General features: G+C 46.8%; 2 protein-coding genes across 4 annotated transcripts in view; one reads left to right on the top strand and one right to left on the bottom strand.

Annotated features, from left to right (window-relative positions):
* slc15a4 (solute carrier family 15 member 4) overlaps window positions 1-2886 on the bottom strand; it is a 70455-nt gene extending 67569 nt beyond the window's left edge. Inside the window, exons 1-2 of the mRNA XM_076270196.1 lie at window positions 2670-2886; window positions 1667-2286 (exon numbers count right to left, since the gene is read on the bottom strand). Coding sequence (XP_076126311.1) covers window positions 1667-2242 — 576 coding nt within the window. The 5' untranslated portion in view covers window positions 2243-2286; window positions 2670-2886. The remainder of the gene's footprint in view (window positions 1-1666; window positions 2287-2669) is intronic.
* A 635-nt stretch (window positions 2887-3521) lies between these two features.
* Window positions 3522-20392, top strand: part of glt1d1 (glycosyltransferase 1 domain containing 1) — a 102613-nt gene continuing 85742 nt past the window's right edge. For 2 of the 3 annotated variants that reach the window (XM_076270961.1, XM_076270960.1), the window contains exons 1-5: window positions 3610-4060; window positions 4392-4540; window positions 6320-6425; window positions 10809-10860; window positions 12759-12795. In XM_076270961.1, coding sequence (XP_076127076.1) covers window positions 3993-4060; window positions 4392-4540; window positions 6320-6425; window positions 10809-10860; window positions 12759-12795 — 412 coding nt within the window. In that variant the 5' untranslated portion in view covers window positions 3610-3992. Of the gene's footprint in view, window positions 3586-3609; window positions 4061-4391; window positions 4541-6319; window positions 6426-10808; window positions 10861-12758; window positions 12796-20392 lie in introns of those variants that run through there. The other variant, XM_076270962.1, reaches the window with a different exon arrangement.

Raw genomic sequence — 20392 nt, 5'->3', positions numbered from 1 at the left:
TGCATCGGCAGTGAGCATCCTACCAAACAGCTGCTTACAGACCAAGAGTGACCACAGCAAAGACTAAAACTGAAAATCACTGGCACATGAAACTACCTGCTAGTTCAATGAGCCAGTCAACTTCAACTAGTCTTCAGATGTTTCAATGCAGATTTAGAATTTAGCACATACCTGAACGTCATGCCCTTGCCAAGATCTGCTGTTAGCTAGGGTCTTCTAACATAAGGACATGGTTCACTTTAACATGACTTATATTCTATTTGCAATGTCTTCATAGACTTACAACCAAAAGTGGACTGACCAATGACAACTGACCAATATGTAACATTCTATTTTGAACGAATCTACTCTCTCTGATGACTGACACATCATCATCCTTGGGCCCTCTCAAATGTTCAACAACTTGAATGATTTTGGAAGTCAAAGTCATTTTCCTCTCCCACACCAAACCAAATAGTCTGTAGGCCACCTGTTCATCTTGGCTTGTTTCTTTACATATCAGTGGTAAAGCCCTGCTCATGCTTTATCTGGCCTAAGAATGGGGAACTGGGGAATTTCTGAACTGCGAAAATGCCTCTGGGTGAGTGAGCCAAACCAGACTTTGCAAACACTGTAGTATGTGTCTATGTGCTTATGTGGGATAGTAAGTGTGCGTGTGTGTGCATGTGTGTGTGTGTATGTGTGTGTGTGTGTGGAGTTCATATTCACAAACCACCATGTGACTGGCTGGTAACATGAGCCATTCTTGGCACATTGACATTTTAACGAGTCTTGGCTGGATAAACAAGTTGCCCTACGGAGACTAAAGTTAGTCACAGCTCCAAACATAACACGATTCATGGTCTGTTATCATGCTCACATCCATGAATACCGCTAGTGTGATTCACATAAGCACAGAGCATTGTCATGTGATCATTCTGACAGCTGATGAGTTCTTTGTTTTTACTGGAACTGCAATACCGTAATTTCCCAACTATTATACATTGATTTTGCAAAATTTCTTCAGCTATGAGGTTACTAAACAGGGGCAGTGAACATGGTATCAATAGTTTTCTTTCTTTTAACTTTAACTTCTTTCATAAAACACTGCCCTGTGGCAAATACACAGGAAATTACTGTAATGTGCTTTATCTAAAACCAGAAACTATAATAAGGTACTCATGTTGTTACTGTAGCCTATCTGTTGCACAATGGCATCTTTTGAGTTTGTGAAACATTTTCCCTAGACTCATCAACTAATGGGACTAGTCACAGGGGGGTTAACTTGGGAGAGTAACCTGAGTTATGTCAGTGGGTTAAGAGCCCAGAGTTCCCTGTTGTGTTCGGAGATACAGTAGCTGACCCAGTTATCCAGAGGAGCTCACCCCTTCGACCAAATAACACTGACACACAGCCTTATCAGACAGAGGCCTTCCTGTCATACACATTGCATAAGTAGCCTATGTAGAGCACATAGTGTAGGCTAATGTCTTTAACTGATATTTTACGACAGGGGTTCTGTTGGACTTTAGGCTCTGGCTGTAAGATAAGGTTGGAATAACTAGGGCCATTCCCAGGGGCAACATTGTTGCTATTATTGGATGGGGGCAGTATTACATTCTGTTCATAAGGGTCCAAAATGTCTAGCAGCGATCCTACTACCTGAAGGCACATGTAATGTCTTTACCTGGTCTGCGCCGAAAGGTGTTATGTTAGACTTCACTGTCCCCACTCCTAAGGCCACCAGCACCAGGCTACTGTAGATGACAGCCCCGCAGTACGGAGTCCGTGTTGGGCAGGTGACATTGGCAGGTGGGGTAGTGTTTGTGCTTAGGCACTCTGCAGGCTGGACAGGAAAGGCGATCTGTTCCCCGCACAGGTACGTTCTGGTGCTCTCACTGGCCACGAAAGGAAAAAAGAGCATCCCGAGCAAGTAGAGGATGAGACTGCACGCGATAGTGCAAAACTTGCCTAGGTAGGCGTCCGCTAGCCAGCCGCCAAACGGTGACACCAGGTATGTGACTCCCATGAAGATCAAAGGCGCCTGACTCGCTTGTGTACCTTCCCAATAAAAAGGCTCGCTGTTGAGGAAGAGCACCAGGTTAGAAGTAAGGCCGTAGAAGGCCATCCTCTCCAAACACTCGGCCACTAGGATGGCGGCACATGCCAGACGTCTCCCTTTGAAGACCGACTCCTGAGGTCGAGAAACTGTCACAGAGCTGTCCAACAGTGGAGTGTTCTCGTTGACATCCCTGGACGCCATGGTCAAATGTCGGGTCACACTTCACTTCTCAATCTATATAACACCTAAAAGTCAAATATATTATACCAAAGTTTACAATAAGCACACAAACAAGTAGGCTACACCTATTTTCAGAAAAAAAAAAAAAACATATATGGCTAGTTTGTAATGGCAACACGTCTGTCTGGGTCGACAAATGTTGCATTAACGTTAGCTGCTAACTGTTGAAGTGTGAATTTGTGAGCTGCTACCAGCTAGTAGCAAACATAACACCGGTAGGCAAAATCAACATCATCAAGCTTGTTTTTAAAGACGAAGCCATAGAAAGTAGAATGATACAAGTAGGCCACTGTGTACCTTCAACCTAAAATACTTGGCTTGCGAACTTAACGTTAGCAGTAGCGTTACGTTAGTGGTTACCAAAACAAGACAAGTTGAAGTAACTTACTATAACTCTGATGATGACAATCAAAAGCTTATCAGACTGCCATTTCACCAGTTCACAACGTCAACGATCTGGAAGACTGTCACTTCGAAGAACCATCGCATGCCAGGCTTATTTGTAATGAATATTCTTTATCGTCAGAAAAATATCGGTAACAACAAGCTGATTGCTAAATAAACTATTAGCACGCTAACGTTACTGCACTAAACCGTGCAGTCACCAGTCACAGAAACCCCTCGTGACTTCAAACTTGTTTAGAGGAATATAAACAGGACTTGCACCGCCTCTGAATGTGACATCTATATCACTTTAGCAACTCAAATACATGCATGAAGCATGGCGGAATGCTTATCCATATGTTATAGAGATCCAGGCTTGCAGGTTCCGCTATATTTACAGTTGGCAAGTCACGTGCTCAAGTTCGGTTCATTAAAGCTGCTCATTGGTTTAAAAAAGGCATGCAATCATGCGATTGGCTGATTCATAAGTCCATCAAAGGTATTTTCCTCTCTACTTCCCCTACTCTGAATCTGCAGTGATGTACAGGAGGTAGGAATGTGGTATGTTCATGTTCATTATAACAGATTAATCCTACGTCTAATTTGTAAAAAAAGGGGTGGTGGTAGTGGGGGGATCACTTATTTCTTTTTTTTCTGTCTCCATGTATCTACTTTATGACAATAAAATATAATCATTAACAGAAAAGTAAACAGGCTACTTCTCAGGTGGATATTTACTGCATTTCCCAACTTTCAACTCTGTCTTGTCACTATCACGTGATGACTGTTTTGTCATGGCATCATTACAACGTTCTACGGTGACTCGTGTGAGGCCTCTTCTGTGCAACAGATACAGCAAGGCGGAGCCTTAACAATCTTTGGATACAGTATGACAGCTGCTGCTGCATAACAAAATAAAGGTACATTACCCTGATCTGGCAGACTGCTCAAGGAGGGGAAATCTGCAACCACGGTGAAATGAAGTTCAACGTTTTGCTTCAGAGTAACACATTTGTAAAGGATCATTGATTACACATTTGACCTCTGACAACTAGTGAGAAACATGTTGCATCAATACGTGCGTAAAATTTGGAGCTAAATGTCCCTTTAACAGATTGGATGGAACATAGACATAATCTACACATGTATATTCAATTATGTCTATGGGGTGGGAAGCTCAAAGTTTCCAGGGGAACTTAATCACAGGCGGACTTAGGCTACGCTAAAAACAAACATGCGTGTCTGTCGAAACAACTGCCGGGAGGAGCGTGCGTGTGGCGTGTTTCCTACGAAGGGAATGTGTTCAGTGTAATGCTCTAACATAGCCATGAGATTACTCTTCCTAGCCTGCCTTAGTCCAAAGACTGGAAACTGTACAACTGCCGAAAGATTAAGGTAGGCTACACACTTTCTGTCCAGTGTTTAGCAGCAGCAGGAAGTGATTGTCAAGTTCAGATACACGTTAGCCCTGTTTAATGTCCATTTGACGTGCTTTATAAGCTGTTTATTCAATCAAAGAGTATTTCATGGTTCGACAACAATTTAAGCTGTTCATAATCCAATAACACTAAAGCGTTGAAATACCTATGGGGATATCTATTAGCCGGCTTTACTATTAGCCTAATACATGCACAGCACATGCACACATTGCACTGTGTGTTACCTACAATACCTGCCTAGTAAAGTAAGGTATTATCCCATCACGTAGTCACAATGTGTCTTACAGATGTCACATCGAAGCAGCGGGTCACACATGCATTCTCCGCAACTGTGATGACATTAAGGACCACTCAGATGTGGCCAACCTTATGAAGAAAGAGCCCTTCGAAGCGGCCCTTGCAATTCATCTGTTCAAAGGGGGCAGATTTCTTCTTGGTAAATATCGCACACACAGAGACACATGAACACACAAATACACATTTACTGTACTGATGCAATACCTTTATCCCAAACTCAAATGTCTCCAGTTCCCATCTCCCTGTTGTCATCTCCCTATCCATGGGTTTCATCAGGTTCCTTATCACAGATCAAGCACCATGCAGTCTGCATTGATAATCTGGGTGCTTGGTTGTAAGGGACCTGATGAAACCCATGAATAATTATAACAAAACAATCTCTCTCTGTCTTTCTCTAAAGTAAAGTGAGCCTGCAGTAGTCTCCATTTCTTGTGTGAACATCCTGTTTCATGCCTCAAATAATTGATCTGGTTGTATATATATATATATATTTATGGCAGGGACAAGTATCTAAGTCTCATGCCCTCACCACAGGTGTGCCTCAGGGATCAGTATTAGGACCCTTGCTTTTCTCTATTTACACCACTTCCTTAGGTGATACCATTCGCTCCCATGGATTTGACTATCACTGTTATGCAGACGACACTCAACTCTACCTGTCTTTCCCACCTGATGACTCTAGTGTTTCCCACCGGATTTCTGCATGCCTTAAGGATATTTCAGCCTGGATGAAAGATCGGCACCTTCAGCTTAATCTCTCAAAAACAGAGTTTTTGGTGTTTCCAGCTAAAACAGCTATTCCCCAACAGATTAACATCCAGCTTGACTCAACTTCACTGACCCCAACTAGATCGGCACGAAACTTGGGCGTTGTAATTGATGACCAACTTAACTTCTCTGAGCATATAGCTTCTATTGCAAAATCATGCCGGTTTATGCTTTACAACATTAGGAAGATCAGACCTTATCTGACACAAGATTCCACACAACTTCTTGTTCAGACCATGGTCATCTCTAAGCTGGACTATTGTAATTCACTGTTAGCTGGCTTACCCGCTTGTGTAACAAGATCATTACAGCTGATTCAAAATGCTGGAGCACGCCTGGTCTTCAATCAGCCAAAGAGGACACATGTAACTCCTCTCCTAGTTACCCTCCATTGGCTCCCTATAGTAGCCAGAATTAAATTTAAATCTCTCACTTTGGCCTATAGGACACTAACTAGATCTGCTCCTAGTTATTTTAATTCAATAATCAAGCCTTACATCCCCAACCGCCCACTGCGGTCTTCTGGTGAGCGTATGTTGTGTCGACCAGTCATAAAAACTGGGTCTAATTCCAGACTCTTTTCTTCAGTGGTTCCATGTTGGTGGAATGAACTGCCCAGTGGTCTCCGTTCCTGTGGTAGTTTTGGGTCGTTTAAGAGGGGTCTAAAGACATTCCTATTCAACATATACTTAGTTGTTTAAGCGCTTATGTGTTATGGTTTATATAATGTTGTTTTATTTTAATTGGGCTGTTAATTAATTTGACATTATTGTTTATTGTTGATATTCTCCTTAATGTAGTCTTAGCATGTTATTGTTTTTATATTATTGATTGAATTGACATTATTGTTTTATTATTGCCTTTCCCCTTTCTTACATTGCTTTTTTATTAGGCTATTGATTGAATTGATATTATTGTGTACTACAACTATTCTCCTTACTATATTTGACCTAGATTTTAATCTGTTCCCTGTTCATTTTTAAATATTATTATGTTGTTTTGTATTTATATGTCGCTTTGGACAAAGGCGTCTGCTAAATCCATAACCATAACCATATATATATATATATATATATATATATATATATATATATATATATACACACATTACACACACACAAATTAACACATTTTTCCACCTCTACTACAGACATTCATGTCCCCTTTGGCATCGTCTTTGGTGGGACAGATGTCAATGAAGACGTGAAAGATGAACGTAAGCGGACTGTGATGGAGCACGTGCTGAAAAAGGCCAGGTGATGTGCACAGTCCCCTCACATAAAGTCGAATGGGAAAGCCTTCTCAATGCTTGAGAACGCCTTGATATTTTTTTCTAATTGCACATACATACAAATACTCACACTAACACTCACATACACTTAACTGAAACCAATCCCCAGCTGGGTGTGCCTTTTGACCTGAAACAAATACCCTAAAGCAATGTGTATACACACACACACACACACTCTCACACTCTCACACTCACTCACTCACTCACTCACTCTCTCTCTCTCTCTCTCTCTCTCTCTCTCTCTCTCTCTCTCTCTCTCTCTCTCTCTCTCTCTCTCTCAATTCAGTTCATTTCAATAAGCTTTATTGGCATGAATGTAAAATTTACAGTGTTGCCAAAGCATTGAATACAATAATAATAATAATACAGATGATGATGATAATGATAATAATGAAAATAACACCCTCTCTCTCTCTCTCTCTCACACACACACACACAGACACACACACACACACACATACACTGTCAGACACACATGTACACACAGTCCATTCAAGGTCTCCATGGATTTTTAAAAGGTCATTGTCCAGGGTACACCTGGAAGGATATGTCATGAAATTGTGTGGCAATGCAGAGTGGGTGGAGAAGACACATCTGATCTAAACTCAGCATCCTTATTCCTTACTTTAAACTGAATCCTCCAAAGCCTTTATCACATCCTCTGTGGTGTAAATTAACAGGGCCACATCAATGGCCAAAGCCCTCTTTGAATGTGTCAGATACAATATTACTGACCTTAAAGAGATTAAGTTTGACATATATCTCATAGATGAAAAAAAAACAAAATTATCAGTCATAAGCTGAGTAAAGAAATGGTAATCCTACATTATTGCCTAGGCTCCACGACATGACATGACAGGCAAAACAGCAACCCTTGCACATAAGTAGATAAAGTATGGCCTGTATAAAAACATACATTTAGATACACTGAAAAACAACAACACATTGCATTTACAGTATAGTGTGTTTCAAGGCACCCAGGCCCTTTACAGTGTCTGCATTGCTGTAACTGTTTAAGCATTTGTTGCTACATGCATTTACTGTACCTACTTTTCTAAGTGGTGGTGCATGAGAGTTTAAGTATCAAACAGCCTCAGGACATTATGCTGTTCTCAAGGCAAGATGTCCTAGATTTAAAGCGCTGAAATCGCCTTCCTGAGGGAAGGGATTTCAAAATGGAGCCAGCAGGCTGAGAGGGTTCAACAATTACCCTTGGCACCTTGCGTCTGATCTGTGTGGTATAGAGGAGAAAGAGTCGGAAGGTCGCAGCCAGTCATCTCAGATGTTGTTTGCACAAGGACGACGGCATTGCCACAGCACACTGTGGACACAAGGACACTCTCCACGGTGGCTCAATAAAAGCGCAGCATCGGCTCCCCGGTGTTGTTGAATATTTTGAGCTGGCACAGACACTGACGCCTCTGGTGGGCCTAAATGATTATGTGGCTGGTGTTGACTGCCCGCTCCAGGGCGAGGCTTAAGGTGGGGTGTCTTTTCAGTTTGGTCAGTGTCAGTGATGATGATGGCCAAATGTAAGCGTATTCAGCTGCTACTGTGGCTGTACAGTAAGTAGTAAACCTCTTTCCTGACACTTTAACCCTAGATGCACACAGTTGCATTGCATTACTGCATGCCGGTGGGTTTTCTCAACTTTTTACGGGAGCAACGCAACAGAACCACAATTCACACAGTGAACGAGGTGCGTCTCCAGCACTGAATTTAATGCAAGCGTCGGTGGGCACCTTTATCAGAGAGGGTTAAAGCGGAGCTAGTAATTAAGGATCTTTGCCTTTATGTTATATTCGTTAGCAAGCTTAAAGGCAGAGGCCTGCAGTGTTAGGGGCCATATCACACGGAGACACTTTTTGGTTTAAACGCACATGTTTTTTATCGTTTTGGCCAATCGTCCAAACGAATCCTGTAAATGCACTGCCTGAAGACGCACTTTTTTGAAACCTGGTCCCAGGGTGAAAAAAAAATCGAAAACGCCGCCTGCTACTACCATCAGTGAAAAAAAGACATGGAAGGAGAGATCAGCAGACCCGCGTGCACTATGGGCAAGTTGCACGAAAGGCTCCCGGTGAGCTCATTTGTTTCCTGTGGAGCCAGGTGTGTTTGAACCTGCCGCTATTCTGAATGTAATTAGTGTCCACACGGACCCAGCTAGGTATTGCACCTAGAGAATCAGCACGTTACGATAAAGAAGGACGTGTAGACACTAATTACATTCAGAAGAGCGGCAGGTTCAAACACACCTGGCTCCACAGGAAACAAACAAGCTCACCGGGAGCCTTTCGTGCAACTTGCCCATAGCATCTCGTCTGGAAAACAATCATCTTGAATTTCCCCTTGGGGATCAATAAAGTATCTATCTATCTATCTAAAACAATCTATAGGGAAAACGCTGTAAAGGTCTAATGAAATGAATTATGCTGTTCTCTTCCATTAATGATATTTCTCTGTGCAAATGTCTGCATTGTGACACAGATCGCACTTGATTAAAACACTTTGAGAAAAGGATTGTGTTTTAAAGGATACTGTAGTTGTTTCATTTTCCATTCAGTGATCAAACCTTACCTGTGGAGTTAATGGACGTAGTTTTTTTTTGTACGTAATATTGGTCATAAAAACAAAAATCAGCAACATTTCGAGGCCTTCAGAAGTCATGCAGAAGTTTGAACGTGCTGTCAGTGAAACTGGGTTGGAACCCTGTCCATTCAGACTTCACCGGGCTTAACGATGAGTTGTTGGGTAGGATCTACATCACAGCTGGTGTCTTTATTAATGGAGGTGGCTGGCTGAAGGTGGATCGATTCCCACCAAAGCGGCGCGGAGCGAACGGGAGCACGAAGCCAAGAGCGGGTACGGTGGGAATGGCGCGTTACGTATCTGGGTTACTTTTAAAAAGAGGTAATTGCCTAAAGGGAGCACAGACGCAAGTCTGGGGGCCCCGATACTTCAAACACGGGAGCCCAAGCCGTAGACCCCCTGCTGTGAGAGCCTCCACGGAGACGCTCTTGATCATCCAACTCCGCACCCCAACCCCACACTCCACAAGCCACCGCGTCGAGTCTTTGGCCCAGCACTCTCTCAAGCACACTGATTTTTTTTTCTGATTTTTTTTTTCTTTTTTTGTTTTTTGACTTTTTCTTTTTTTGTAATTTTAAAGAAGAAAGAGGAGAGAGTAAGACAGACACATGCCCCTGACGTCTTTCTTCTTTCTTCTTACTTCTCTTTTTTTTTAGTTCAATCCTCATCAACTCTCTTTTTACTTTTGAGGTGTGTGTGTGTGTGTGTGTGTGTGTGTGTGTGTGTGTAACCCTCTTTTCTTTATATTTCCACCGTCACTTTCTTGCTGCATATTTAGAGAGGTTGTGTAACAGGGATGTCAAAGCTTTGATATAGAGAGAGAGGGGGGGGGGGGGGGGGGGGGGGGGGGGGGCGCAGACCTGTATGCTGTGCAGACCAGACCCTGTTCTGGCCAGTTCCCCAGTTTTGTCATTCCCACACTGTCACAGCCAGCCACCTGGCAATGGACCATGAAGGGAGACGCTTGGCTCAGAAAGGGATTTGATTTATTTACAACATGTAAAATTACATTTAGAAATGACCACAACAAAAGAAAGCTTCAATAATAGCCACTAAGCAGGGCGTCAAATTACTCAAATCCACTTTGCCCACACAGGGTTTCGGTTTATTTTCAACATGGATAAATTAATTCAGAAAGGGCAATAACAAAATGCTTTGATAATATGGTTATAGCCACCCAGCAGGACCTCAGAGGTCAGTATGGGGGTGGTGATGCGTCTCTTCAGCCAGCCCAGGTAGCTCTAGTGCTGGGCCGATATTCATTTAAAGGAGTTTAAACAGTAGGGGGCGCCAAAAGAGACATAAGGCAATGTTATCAGTGGACCACCAGAGCTCAGGAACGCTACACCAATCCTGCAAAAAATCCTGTCACTTTGATAGCTTCATCAACACATTTCTTCTTTTTGCCCCTATCATGAACACTGAGTCCCTACATGTTTCCTCTTTGGTTTATTTAAATGTATTTTTGTGTGTTATTTATTTATATATTGATCTGTTTATAGATTGATCTGTTCTAGAATTAGTTGAAATGACTGCCGAGTCATAGTAGCACAGCAGAGGAGGAAGAAACGGAGGAAGAAAGAGAGAGAGAGAAGGGGAGAGAGAGAGAGAAGGGGAGAGAGAGAGAGAAGGGGAGAGAGAGAGAAGGGGAGAGAGAGAGAGAGAGAGAGAGAGTTAACAGCACGCTGTTCACCTCCCATGACATGTCAAGGTGATGTAGATGTACTCTTAGTCTAAGTGCTTCCTTTTTGCTCTGCAGGTTCTCCGTGGCCTTCACACCGCAGATGAAGGAGAAAGCCGAGAGCTTCTTGGTGAGGATTTATACAGAACCCCCTCATTCACATGTCACACGTGAGGTTGAAAGAGAGCACAGATGTAAGATGAATGAAGTAGTTCATGTACAGCCCTGACACAGATGCTCTCATATCTTCTCTTTCTCTCTCTCTCTTTTTACATGTGAGGCTGTCACTTCAGGGATCAGAGTGTTTTGACTTCTACCTGCTAGAACTCCCCACCTCAACCTTTGCTAAAAGATGAAACGTTGTTTGGAAAACTTTCTAACTGCATTTCTAACAAGTACTTGCAACACAAATAAAACAGTTCAACTGTTTTATTTCAAGCACAAACAAGATTGTCCTCACCAAACCAATACTAAAATCATCCCTATTCATTCTTCCAATTCATTTCAGAGTTTAAATCAGGGGTGCACATCTTTAGCAGTAGTGCTACCGTATTAAATTGAACTAGCTGTGTGATGGTGGCTGTGGACAGGCCGCAGTCATTTTACCCCCACATAGCGTCTCGTGACCTCCGCGTGGCTCAGTGCAGGGGCATAATTAATCTGCTTTTTACCTCGCTCCATCATATCGCCTGCCCCATTAACCCTCGGCAGATTTACTCCTGTTGTGCGTCCATGGCGAGCTGTGGTCTTTTTCTCTCCCTGCTGTCGGCCTCCATCTCTCTCTCTCTCTCTCTCTCTCTCTCTCTCTCTCTCTCATAATGCCCCATTAATTTTATGCTGCGATAACACCTCCCATTGCCTTATCTGTAATAGGGAATTACATGCTAGCGGACACACAGAGACAGCGGCATGACACAGAGAATCATGCCGCATTTCACAAACACTAACCTCTGTTTTTATGATTTTCACAGAGAGAGAGAGAGAGAGAAAGGACAAAAAGAGAGAGAGAAGAAACCTGGAGAGAGAGAGAGAGAGGAAGAGAGGACAAAAAGAGAGAAAGAAACCTGGAGAGAGAGAGTGAGCGAGAGTACTGTAGCTGAATCTATAAATAAAAAGGTGAAAGGTTTTGGTGCTGAAACCTTATGTGTGCTATGCCGTAAGGATGCTGCATGTAAACAATAATAAAATAAAAATGTGATATGACCACATTGGCCTCTGTAGATAAGCATCCCTCACAGCTCACCTCCACTAAGGTTTAGGCGTCAGATGGAGCAGCATGAATCTCTGTCACTTCTGGCTGGCAGGCAAAATCACCCATACTGCTCAGCTCTTTCAGAGAGAGAGAGAGAGAGAGAGAGAGAGAGAGAAAGCTGAAAGGAGAAAAAAGCGGGATAATAGAAAGAAAAAAGCGGCATGTCTGATACCATCAGGCCAATTTCCCCCTCCGCTCGGCACGATTCCCATTAGATCGTGTGTAGACGTTTACATATTGCCATTATATTGCCTTTGTTATGATAGCTCTTACTCCACATTTTCTCCCTTTCTCATTTCTTTGTTCTTTGCCAATACTGACTTGATGAGATTAGGTTTCCGTTGAACATTTGTCTGGAATAGATAACAGACTCAAGGCTAAGCAACCCCCACCCCCACCCCGCTACACTTGTGAGGAGACAAGCGTAGTTAAGAATGTTTCAAATTCTTGTTCTCTTTTTTTCACTGCTAATAAAAGTCTGGGAAGTCTTGCATGGGTAGTTGTAATTTGTACAGTAATAACCCTCTCTGATCCCTGTCTGACCCCAGCTCAGTAGAACCCTGCAAGGCACAGAGGCTCTTGGAGCTGTTGAGATCATTAACCACCAACTGGCCTTTCTTTCTTTCACCTTGACTGTTTCATCTCATCTAAATGTTCTCTTGCTATGTCTTTCTTCTCTCTCTCTTTTCATCTCTCTCTCTCTCTCCCTCTTTCTTGGTGACCCCCCCCCCCCCCCCACACACATCTCTGTTTCCTCTCTCTGTCGCTCATTACAGCTCCCTGAGAGCAGTAAGATCCGTGTCCAGCCACAAGGTGAGTTCTCCATCAGTAATTACCATCTGCCTCCGAGTCTCCAGCTCTCAGGCCGTGGGAGGAGAGCTTGTCAGTCAGTGGTCCTCTCTCTCTCTCTCGCTCTCTCATCTCTCTCTCTCTCATCTCTCTCATCTCTTGTTTCTCTCTCTCCTCCCTTCTTTTTCTCACTCTATCCCTCTTTCTCCATCTCTCTCCATCTCTTTTTTCTCTCTGTCCCTCTCTCCTCCCATCTCTCTCTCTCTCTCACCTCTCTCTTTCTGCCAGGCACTTGTCGATGATGGTGAGCATATTACTGTCAAAACAGCACCATCTGCTCTCTTGACATCAGGCAGTCCACTGCCAGATTACACAAATGGTGTCAACGAGGCAGAGACATTGTGTGTGTGTGTGTGTGTGTGTGTGTGTGTGTGTGTGTGTGTGTGTGTGTGTGTGTACGTGTGTGCATGTGTGTGTGTGTTTGCCTGTTTGTGACAGAGACAATGCACCTGAATGACTAAAAAAGAGACAGATATGTGTGTGTGTGTGTATGTGTTGTGTGTGCGTGCGTGCGTGTGTGTGTGAGAGAGTAAAAGAGAAGTGAATGAGAGACTGTCCTTTTGAGCACTTCAGTGTCAAGTGCCTTGGGTTGTCTCTCTTCTCCCTGTAAGTGGTGCGGAGACACACAGAGACAGGGCTGGACAGATCAGTGATGGGGTGCCTCTCCACCTTGCCTCGCCCAACCCGACCGTGAGCGAGAAAAGGTCAATCAGTGCTCTCTTGACAGCTGTCAATCACTCCAGGCACTATCACCTTTGAAGCGAAACTCGGGGAAGACAAAGAACACTCCAACTAAAGGCCAAAAACATGGATAAATGCGTTGTATTGATTTGTCAGTAAGTATACCCCTCCATTAGCATAATCTAAGGCTCTCACATAATGTGTATTTCAATAAAGTACTTGAGTGCTTTTTCAGCAGAAAGTCTAAAAGTGCAGCCCATTAACCATTGTCAATGCTAATTATATATGACAAATCATTTATCATAGTGAGGATTTGGAGATCTTGCAGACAAAATAGTTTGCCTTGCTTTTTCTGTGTAGGCCTGCACAGTTTTACAACATTGTTACTTTGGTCAGTGATAGCCCTAGATAGTCACTGTAAAACCATCTGTCTGTAACAAAGAACAGTAATCACATGTTTGCCCTGCCTTTCATTATTGAGCACAAGTAGCTACCTTTAATGGCCTGGTATGCAAGTGTTAAAGCAGCTGTCCTTCACTGAAGCCAAAGGTTGACTATTTAGAGGGTTTAATTACTCTGAATGCTGTCAGAGGATGGACCTGGGTCAGCATGGTGTGATGTCTCACCTCATGATGAAGGTTAATTACTGGCCATTACAGAGTAAGGTAGATGAGGAGGACATGGAGATGAGAAGAGGAGGGAGGAGACTGAAATATACAGGTTTAGAAGAGGGGGGGGGCAGGAGTGAGATGGAGAGAGAGAGAGAGAGAGAGAGAGAACGTAAGAGCAAGGGAGGGATGTCAAGATGCAAAGCGTATCGTTACGGTGGCAATGTTCTGGGGCGTGCCCGTGGGAAGACCGATGATGTTCACCGTGACCTTTTCAGGAAGTCAGTGACCCCCAATAAGTGTGAATGCTAATTGCACAGGTCTGGATACACAGGGTTTGAGTGGCCATGATGTCACCGTACAGGCACTGCAACTCTAACCATGGCCAACACCTCTCTTATCATGGGAACCTGTTTGCCTATCTAATGGCTGGAATTATATGGCTTGCTCAATAGAACAGTGGCTAAGCATTGTGAAGCAGCAGGGTATGGTTGGTTCTTTCTGATTGGATGACATAAAGAATGATTTCATTACCACATCCATGTGACTTAGCCCATTTTTGCCTGTGAACTGCTTGGTGTCAATGAAATGAGCAAATATAGGTATCCCTGCTTACTCCCTTTGCTTCCCTTTTGGGCCCCGGCTGTGGTGTAACTGGCTGGTGCACCTGCACCGTACGCCGGCGACCCGGGTTCGATTCCCGCACTTTTCCGTGGTCCTTTCCGGATCTCCCACTCACTTCCTGTCATTCTTCACTATCCTATCAAATGAAAGGCATAAAAGCCCAAAAAATATACTTTAAACAAAAAAAAAAAGAAATGTTTATCTTTGTCACGTATTATGCACTTTCATCTCGTAAATTCTAGGAGCAAGGCCTCTAAAAGGAGCAAATAAACGGTGTGGTAATTAACATACTCTTGTTTTCAGCTGCCACATTTACAGTACTGTGACCAGACGGCCCTCAAGTCGGTGTCATGCTGGGCTCACACCACCAAGAGTCGCTTCAGCACCCTCTGGTGGGCATGCACGGCTAAGACACAGGGTTTGTCAACAGAAGCACATGGCCAACGCAAACGGCTTCAACGAGGCACGGCTGGCAGCCAATCATTGCCACCCACACCTGCATCGCATTCGACCTCGTTTGTCCAGGCACAAAAGGAGCAGCGCCGTCGAGGAGAGTTGAGTTGTTCTGGATTTTCTAACCCTCACTCCCACATCTGTTTTCCACAGAAGGCGCCTAAACAAAAGACGACCCACGGACGACTGGAGCCCCGACTGGCCAAAGCTTGGGTACAGTGGTGACCTCCAGCCTCCCTTCCTCTCCTCAGTGGTGAGCCCCTCATCTGCACCTTGCCTGCCTGGCTGATTTCCCCAAGAACCTTCTCCCCACGCACCGGACCACGACGAGGGGTCTTCACTTTCACCCACCAAGCTACCACCGTGTTGAACACAAAATAAACACACCCGCGTTGTCGGGTTTTCACCTCATTCCTGCCTTCGGTTCATTCTTGCCCTGCTACACTGGTGGAGAATGCGGGCACATTAAGAATGGACCCATCACAGCAACAATCCCCAAGGCCGGCGTCTCGACCAACTGCTGCTGCATCCCCTGGAGACCCGATGAATACGCTGCTCCAGACACTTGCTCAAAGCCAACGAGACTCCCAGCAGATAGCAACTGCAATTGGAACCTTAACCCAGCAGCTGCTGCGCATGCGAGACCCCGGAGGACCCCTGGCTCCTCTGACCGCCCGTGAGGCTGCAAGGACCCTCCTCACCAAGCTCACTGCTGATGACGACGTGGAGGCATATCTCTACACATTTGAACAGATCGGCAACCGTGAGCAATGGCCTCGAGCTGACTGGGCAGACATCCTTGCTCCCTACCTTACAGGGGAGGCCCAGCGAGCCTACCAAACCCTACCCTGGCCCAATGCCAGGAACTATGAAACCCTGAAACAGGAGATTCTGCTTCGGCTGGGTCTTTCTCCAGTGGCCGCTGCCCAGCAATACCATTCCTGGACTTACTCCCCAGACACGCCGGTTCGAGTGCAGATGACCCACCTCATCCGTATCACCCAGAGATGGCTACAACCTGACCGACTGACGGCGCAACAAATCACCGAGAGAGTTGCCATGGACCGCTTCCTGAGGGCTCTCCCCAAGCCCGAACGTCGCATTGTGAGTCAGTCTACTGCTGAAACCCCTGCTGAGATGGCCAATGCCACCGAGAGAGCCATTGCAACCAACTCCCTGATGCGAGATGGACACCCTGAGCGAGGAGCCACCTACAAGGTCAGTGAACCGGGACCTGGGAACCCTAACTCCACGGCCACCTCCTAGGAATCACCTTTCCACTCCACGTGTCCCTCCACAACCTCGAGATGAGCCCATGCCCACCGATCCAGGAGTCCAATCCCCTGTAAGAGGATGGCTGGCGGGCTGCTCCATTCACACCTCCCCGCCAGTGCAGGCACCCACCCACCTGGTGCACATCCAAGGCCAGCCGGTTCAAGCCTTGCTTGACTCGGGAAGCACCGTTTCTCTGGTACATCCTGACATCCTACCCAGCTTTCCTGAATTGAACACCACGCTTCCCATCTCTTGTGTCCATGGGGATGTGCGAGAGGTGTCGGCCACTCAGGTATGGGTCAAAGATGCGTCGGGGACCTGGCCGTTAACCGTTGGAGTGCTACCCGAGCTTCCTGTGCCGGCTCTCCTCGGACGTGACTGGCCTGGTTTCCCTGGTGCCTGGGACCGACCCCGAGGCAAGCGCACCGGGCGACGTCAAAGACGACCTCCACGGGCCCGGCTCCTACATCCTGACCACCACGTCCTCCTGGCACAAGACGCCGCTTCAGACGCAGATGAAGAAGGTGAGCGGGGACAGGGGGATGCTAACCTTTTTTCTGAGCTGTTCCATCAGATCACAAGAACAGACCAGTTCTCTAGGGACCAGAAGGAGGATGACAGACTCAAGCATGCCTGGAAGCAGGTCCTGGAGATTGAGGGGGAAAAACGGATTAGGGGTCCCCTTCCAGATCAGTACTTCAAGGTGCACAAGGGGCTCCTGTACTACAGGTCCATCCGCCGAGGGGTCCGCCGTGATCTACTGGTCATACCCAGGACAAAGATCGATGTCGTCCTGTCTCTGGCCCACACCCATCCGATGGCTGGACATCTCGGCGCCCAGAATACAGAAGCCAGGATCCGGGACCGCTTCCACTGGCCAGGGCTGACTGCGGAGGTGAGGAATTTCTGCCAACGTTGCCCCACCTGTCAACGCACCTCGCCTCGCCACCCACCTCCGAGCCCACTCATCCCTCTTCCCATCATTGATGTGCCCTTTGAACGGATTGGCATGGATCTGGTCGGCCCACTCCCAAGGTCAGGACGAGGACACGAGCACATCCTGGTCGTCGTGGACTACGCCACCCGGTACCCAGAAGCCATACCCCTGCGGAAGGCCAATGCAAAGAGCATCGCACGAGAGCTGTTCCTGTTGTTCACTAGGGTGGGCATCCCGAAGGACATCCTGACTGACAATGGTACTCCCTTCATGTCCAAGGTAACGCAAGCTCTCTGTGGTCTACTCAAGGTTCATCACCTCCACACCTCAGTTTATCATCCCCAAACAGACGGGCTGGTGGAACGATTTAACCAGACGTTGAAGAGAATGCTCCGAAGGGTGGTGGATGAAGATGGACGCAACTGGGACCTTCTCATCCCATACGTTCTTTTTTGCCATACGTGAAGTTCCCCAGGCATCGACGGGATTCAGCCCCTTTGAGTTGCTGTTCGGCCGACAGCCTAGAGGTCTCCTGGATGTAGCTCGGGAAGCCTGGGAGCAACGGCCATCACCGTTCAGAACCACCATTGAACATGTCCAGCAGATGCAAGAACGTATTGAGAAGGTGATGCCACTGGTGCGTGCCCATATGGAGGAAGCCCAACGTGCCCAACAGCAAACCTACAATCGCCCAGCACAGCCCCGGGAGTTCAAGACTGGTGACCGAGTACTGGTGCTGATACCCTCTGCAAATTGTAAATGTCTTGCAACCTGGCAGGGACCATATACAGTAGCTGAACGAGTGGGGCCAGTCAACTACAAAGTTCAACAACCAGGTCGACGACAGCCGGTAAAAACTTACCATGTCAACCTCCTCAAGCAATGGATCGAGCCTGTTCCCCTGCTGTCAGCCTGTGCCCGTGTGGAGGAAACCCCCGTCCACCTAGGTGAGGAGCTCACCCCAGCCCAGCTTCAGGAGCTTCGGGAGCTGGTTTCCCAACACCGTGATGTCTTCTCCTCCACCCCTGGCCGGACGAATACCATCCAACATGAGATCTGCACACCCCCTGGAGTCATTGTCCGACAACGGCCTTACAGGATCCCTGAAGCCCGACGGCAGTTGGTGGAGGAAGAGGTCAAGAAAATGCTACAGCTGGGGGTAATCGAGCCATCTCACAGCCCTTGGTTAAATCCCATTGTGTTGGTACCAAAGCCTGATGGGTCCTGGAGATTCTGTAATGATTTCCGCCGCCTGAACGAAGTTTCCAAGTTTGACAGTTACCCACTTCCTCGTGTGGACGAGCTAGTGGAACGTCTTGGGAAAGCAAGGTTCATCTCCACCCTAGACCTCACTAAGGGGTATTGGCAAGTCCCCTTAAGCCCTGATGCCAAACCAAAAACAGCCTTCAGCACAGCTAGTGGGCACTGGCAGTACAGAATCCTCCCTTTCGGGGTGCATGGGGCCCCCGCCTCGTTCCAGAGGATGATGGACCAGATCCTGGCACCACACCGTGAGTATGCCGCCGCCTACATTGATGATGTGGTGATACATGCAGAGAGCTGGCCAGATCATGTCCTGCGGCTCAGGAAAGTTCTAGCTGCCCTCCGCCTGGCCGGCCTGACGGCTAACCCTTCCAAATGCCACCTTGGGCTCACAGAGGCTCGCTATCTTGGTTACAAGATTGGCCGCGGACTCATCAAACCCCAAGAAGCAAAGATTGCAGCAGTGCAGAACTTCCCTCGCCCAACCACTAAACGGCAGGTACGAGCCTTTTTAGGGTTGGCAGGGTACTACAGACGGTTCATTCCTGCTTTTTCATCTACAGCTGCATGGCTCTCAGACCTGACTAAGAAGGGGCAGCCGGAGAAGATCTGCTGGAGCCCGGCTGCGGAAGCTGCTTTTGGTGAACTTAAAGACGCCCTGACACGTAAGCCGGTCCTCTGGGCCCCAGACTTCTCTAAACCTTTTCGCCTTTACACAGATGCTTCAGATGTCGGCCTGGGCGCAGTCCTGTCGCAAGACCAGGAGGGAGAGGAACATCCGGTCCTTTACCTTTCCCGCAAACTTAACTCGGCTGAAAGAAGGTATGCTACTGTTGAAAGAGAGGCCTTGGCCGTAAAGTGGGCCATACTTGAACTCCGGTACTATCTGTTGGGCCGGAAGTTCACGCTGCTGACAGACCATGCTCCTCTTAAATGGATGGCTCGTGCCAAGGACACCAATGCCCGTGTCACCAGATGGTTTTTGGCACTTCAAGATTTTCAGTTTACTGTCGAGCATCGCCCGGGTACTGCCAATGCCAATGCTGATGGGTTGTCTCGGTGCTGGTCAGGGTGGGCTACCTCTGCTTGCCGGACGTGTTCCTTTTCACTCTCACCTGCTGCCTCTTCTCCTTATAGAGCCTCTCTTCACCCCGGCTCGACACCTGGGGGGGGGGGGAATGTGACCAGACGGCCCTCAAGTCGGTGTCATGCTGGGCTCACACCACCAAGAGTCGCTTCAGCACCCTCTGGTGGGCATGCACGGCTAAGACACAGGGTTTGTCAACAGAAGCACATGGCCAACGCAAACGGCTTCAACGAGGCACGGCTGGCAGCCAATCATCGCCACCCACACCTGCATCGCATTCGACCTCGTTTGTCCAGGCACAAAAGGAGCAGCGCCGTCGAGGAGAGTTGAGTTGTTCTGGATTTTCTAACCCTCACTCCCACATCTGTTTTCCACAGAAGGCGCCTAAACAAAAGACGACCCACGGACGACTGGAGCCCCGACTGGCCAAAGCTTGGGTACAGTGGTGACCTCCAGCCTCCCTTCCTCTCCTCAGTGGTGAGCCCCTCATCTGCACCTTGCCTGCCTGGCTGATTTCCCCAAGAACCTTCTCCCCACGCACCGGACCACGACGAGGGGTCTTCACTTTCACCCACCAAGCTACCACCGTGTTGAACACAAAATAAACACACCCGCGTTGTCGGGTTTTCACCT

Source organism: Alosa pseudoharengus, unplaced genomic scaffold, assembly GCF_046254945.1.
Source record: "Alosa pseudoharengus isolate Yale_2024_CS ecotype anadromous, Long Island Sound unplaced genomic scaffold, YU_APseudo_1.1 YU_APseudo_1.1_scf_6, whole genome shotgun sequence".
NCBI lineage: Eukaryota > Metazoa > Chordata > Actinopteri > Clupeiformes > Clupeidae > Alosa > Alosa pseudoharengus.
The sequence above is the reverse complement of the archived record's forward strand: the minus strand, read 5'-3'. Positions and strand labels throughout refer to the sequence as shown.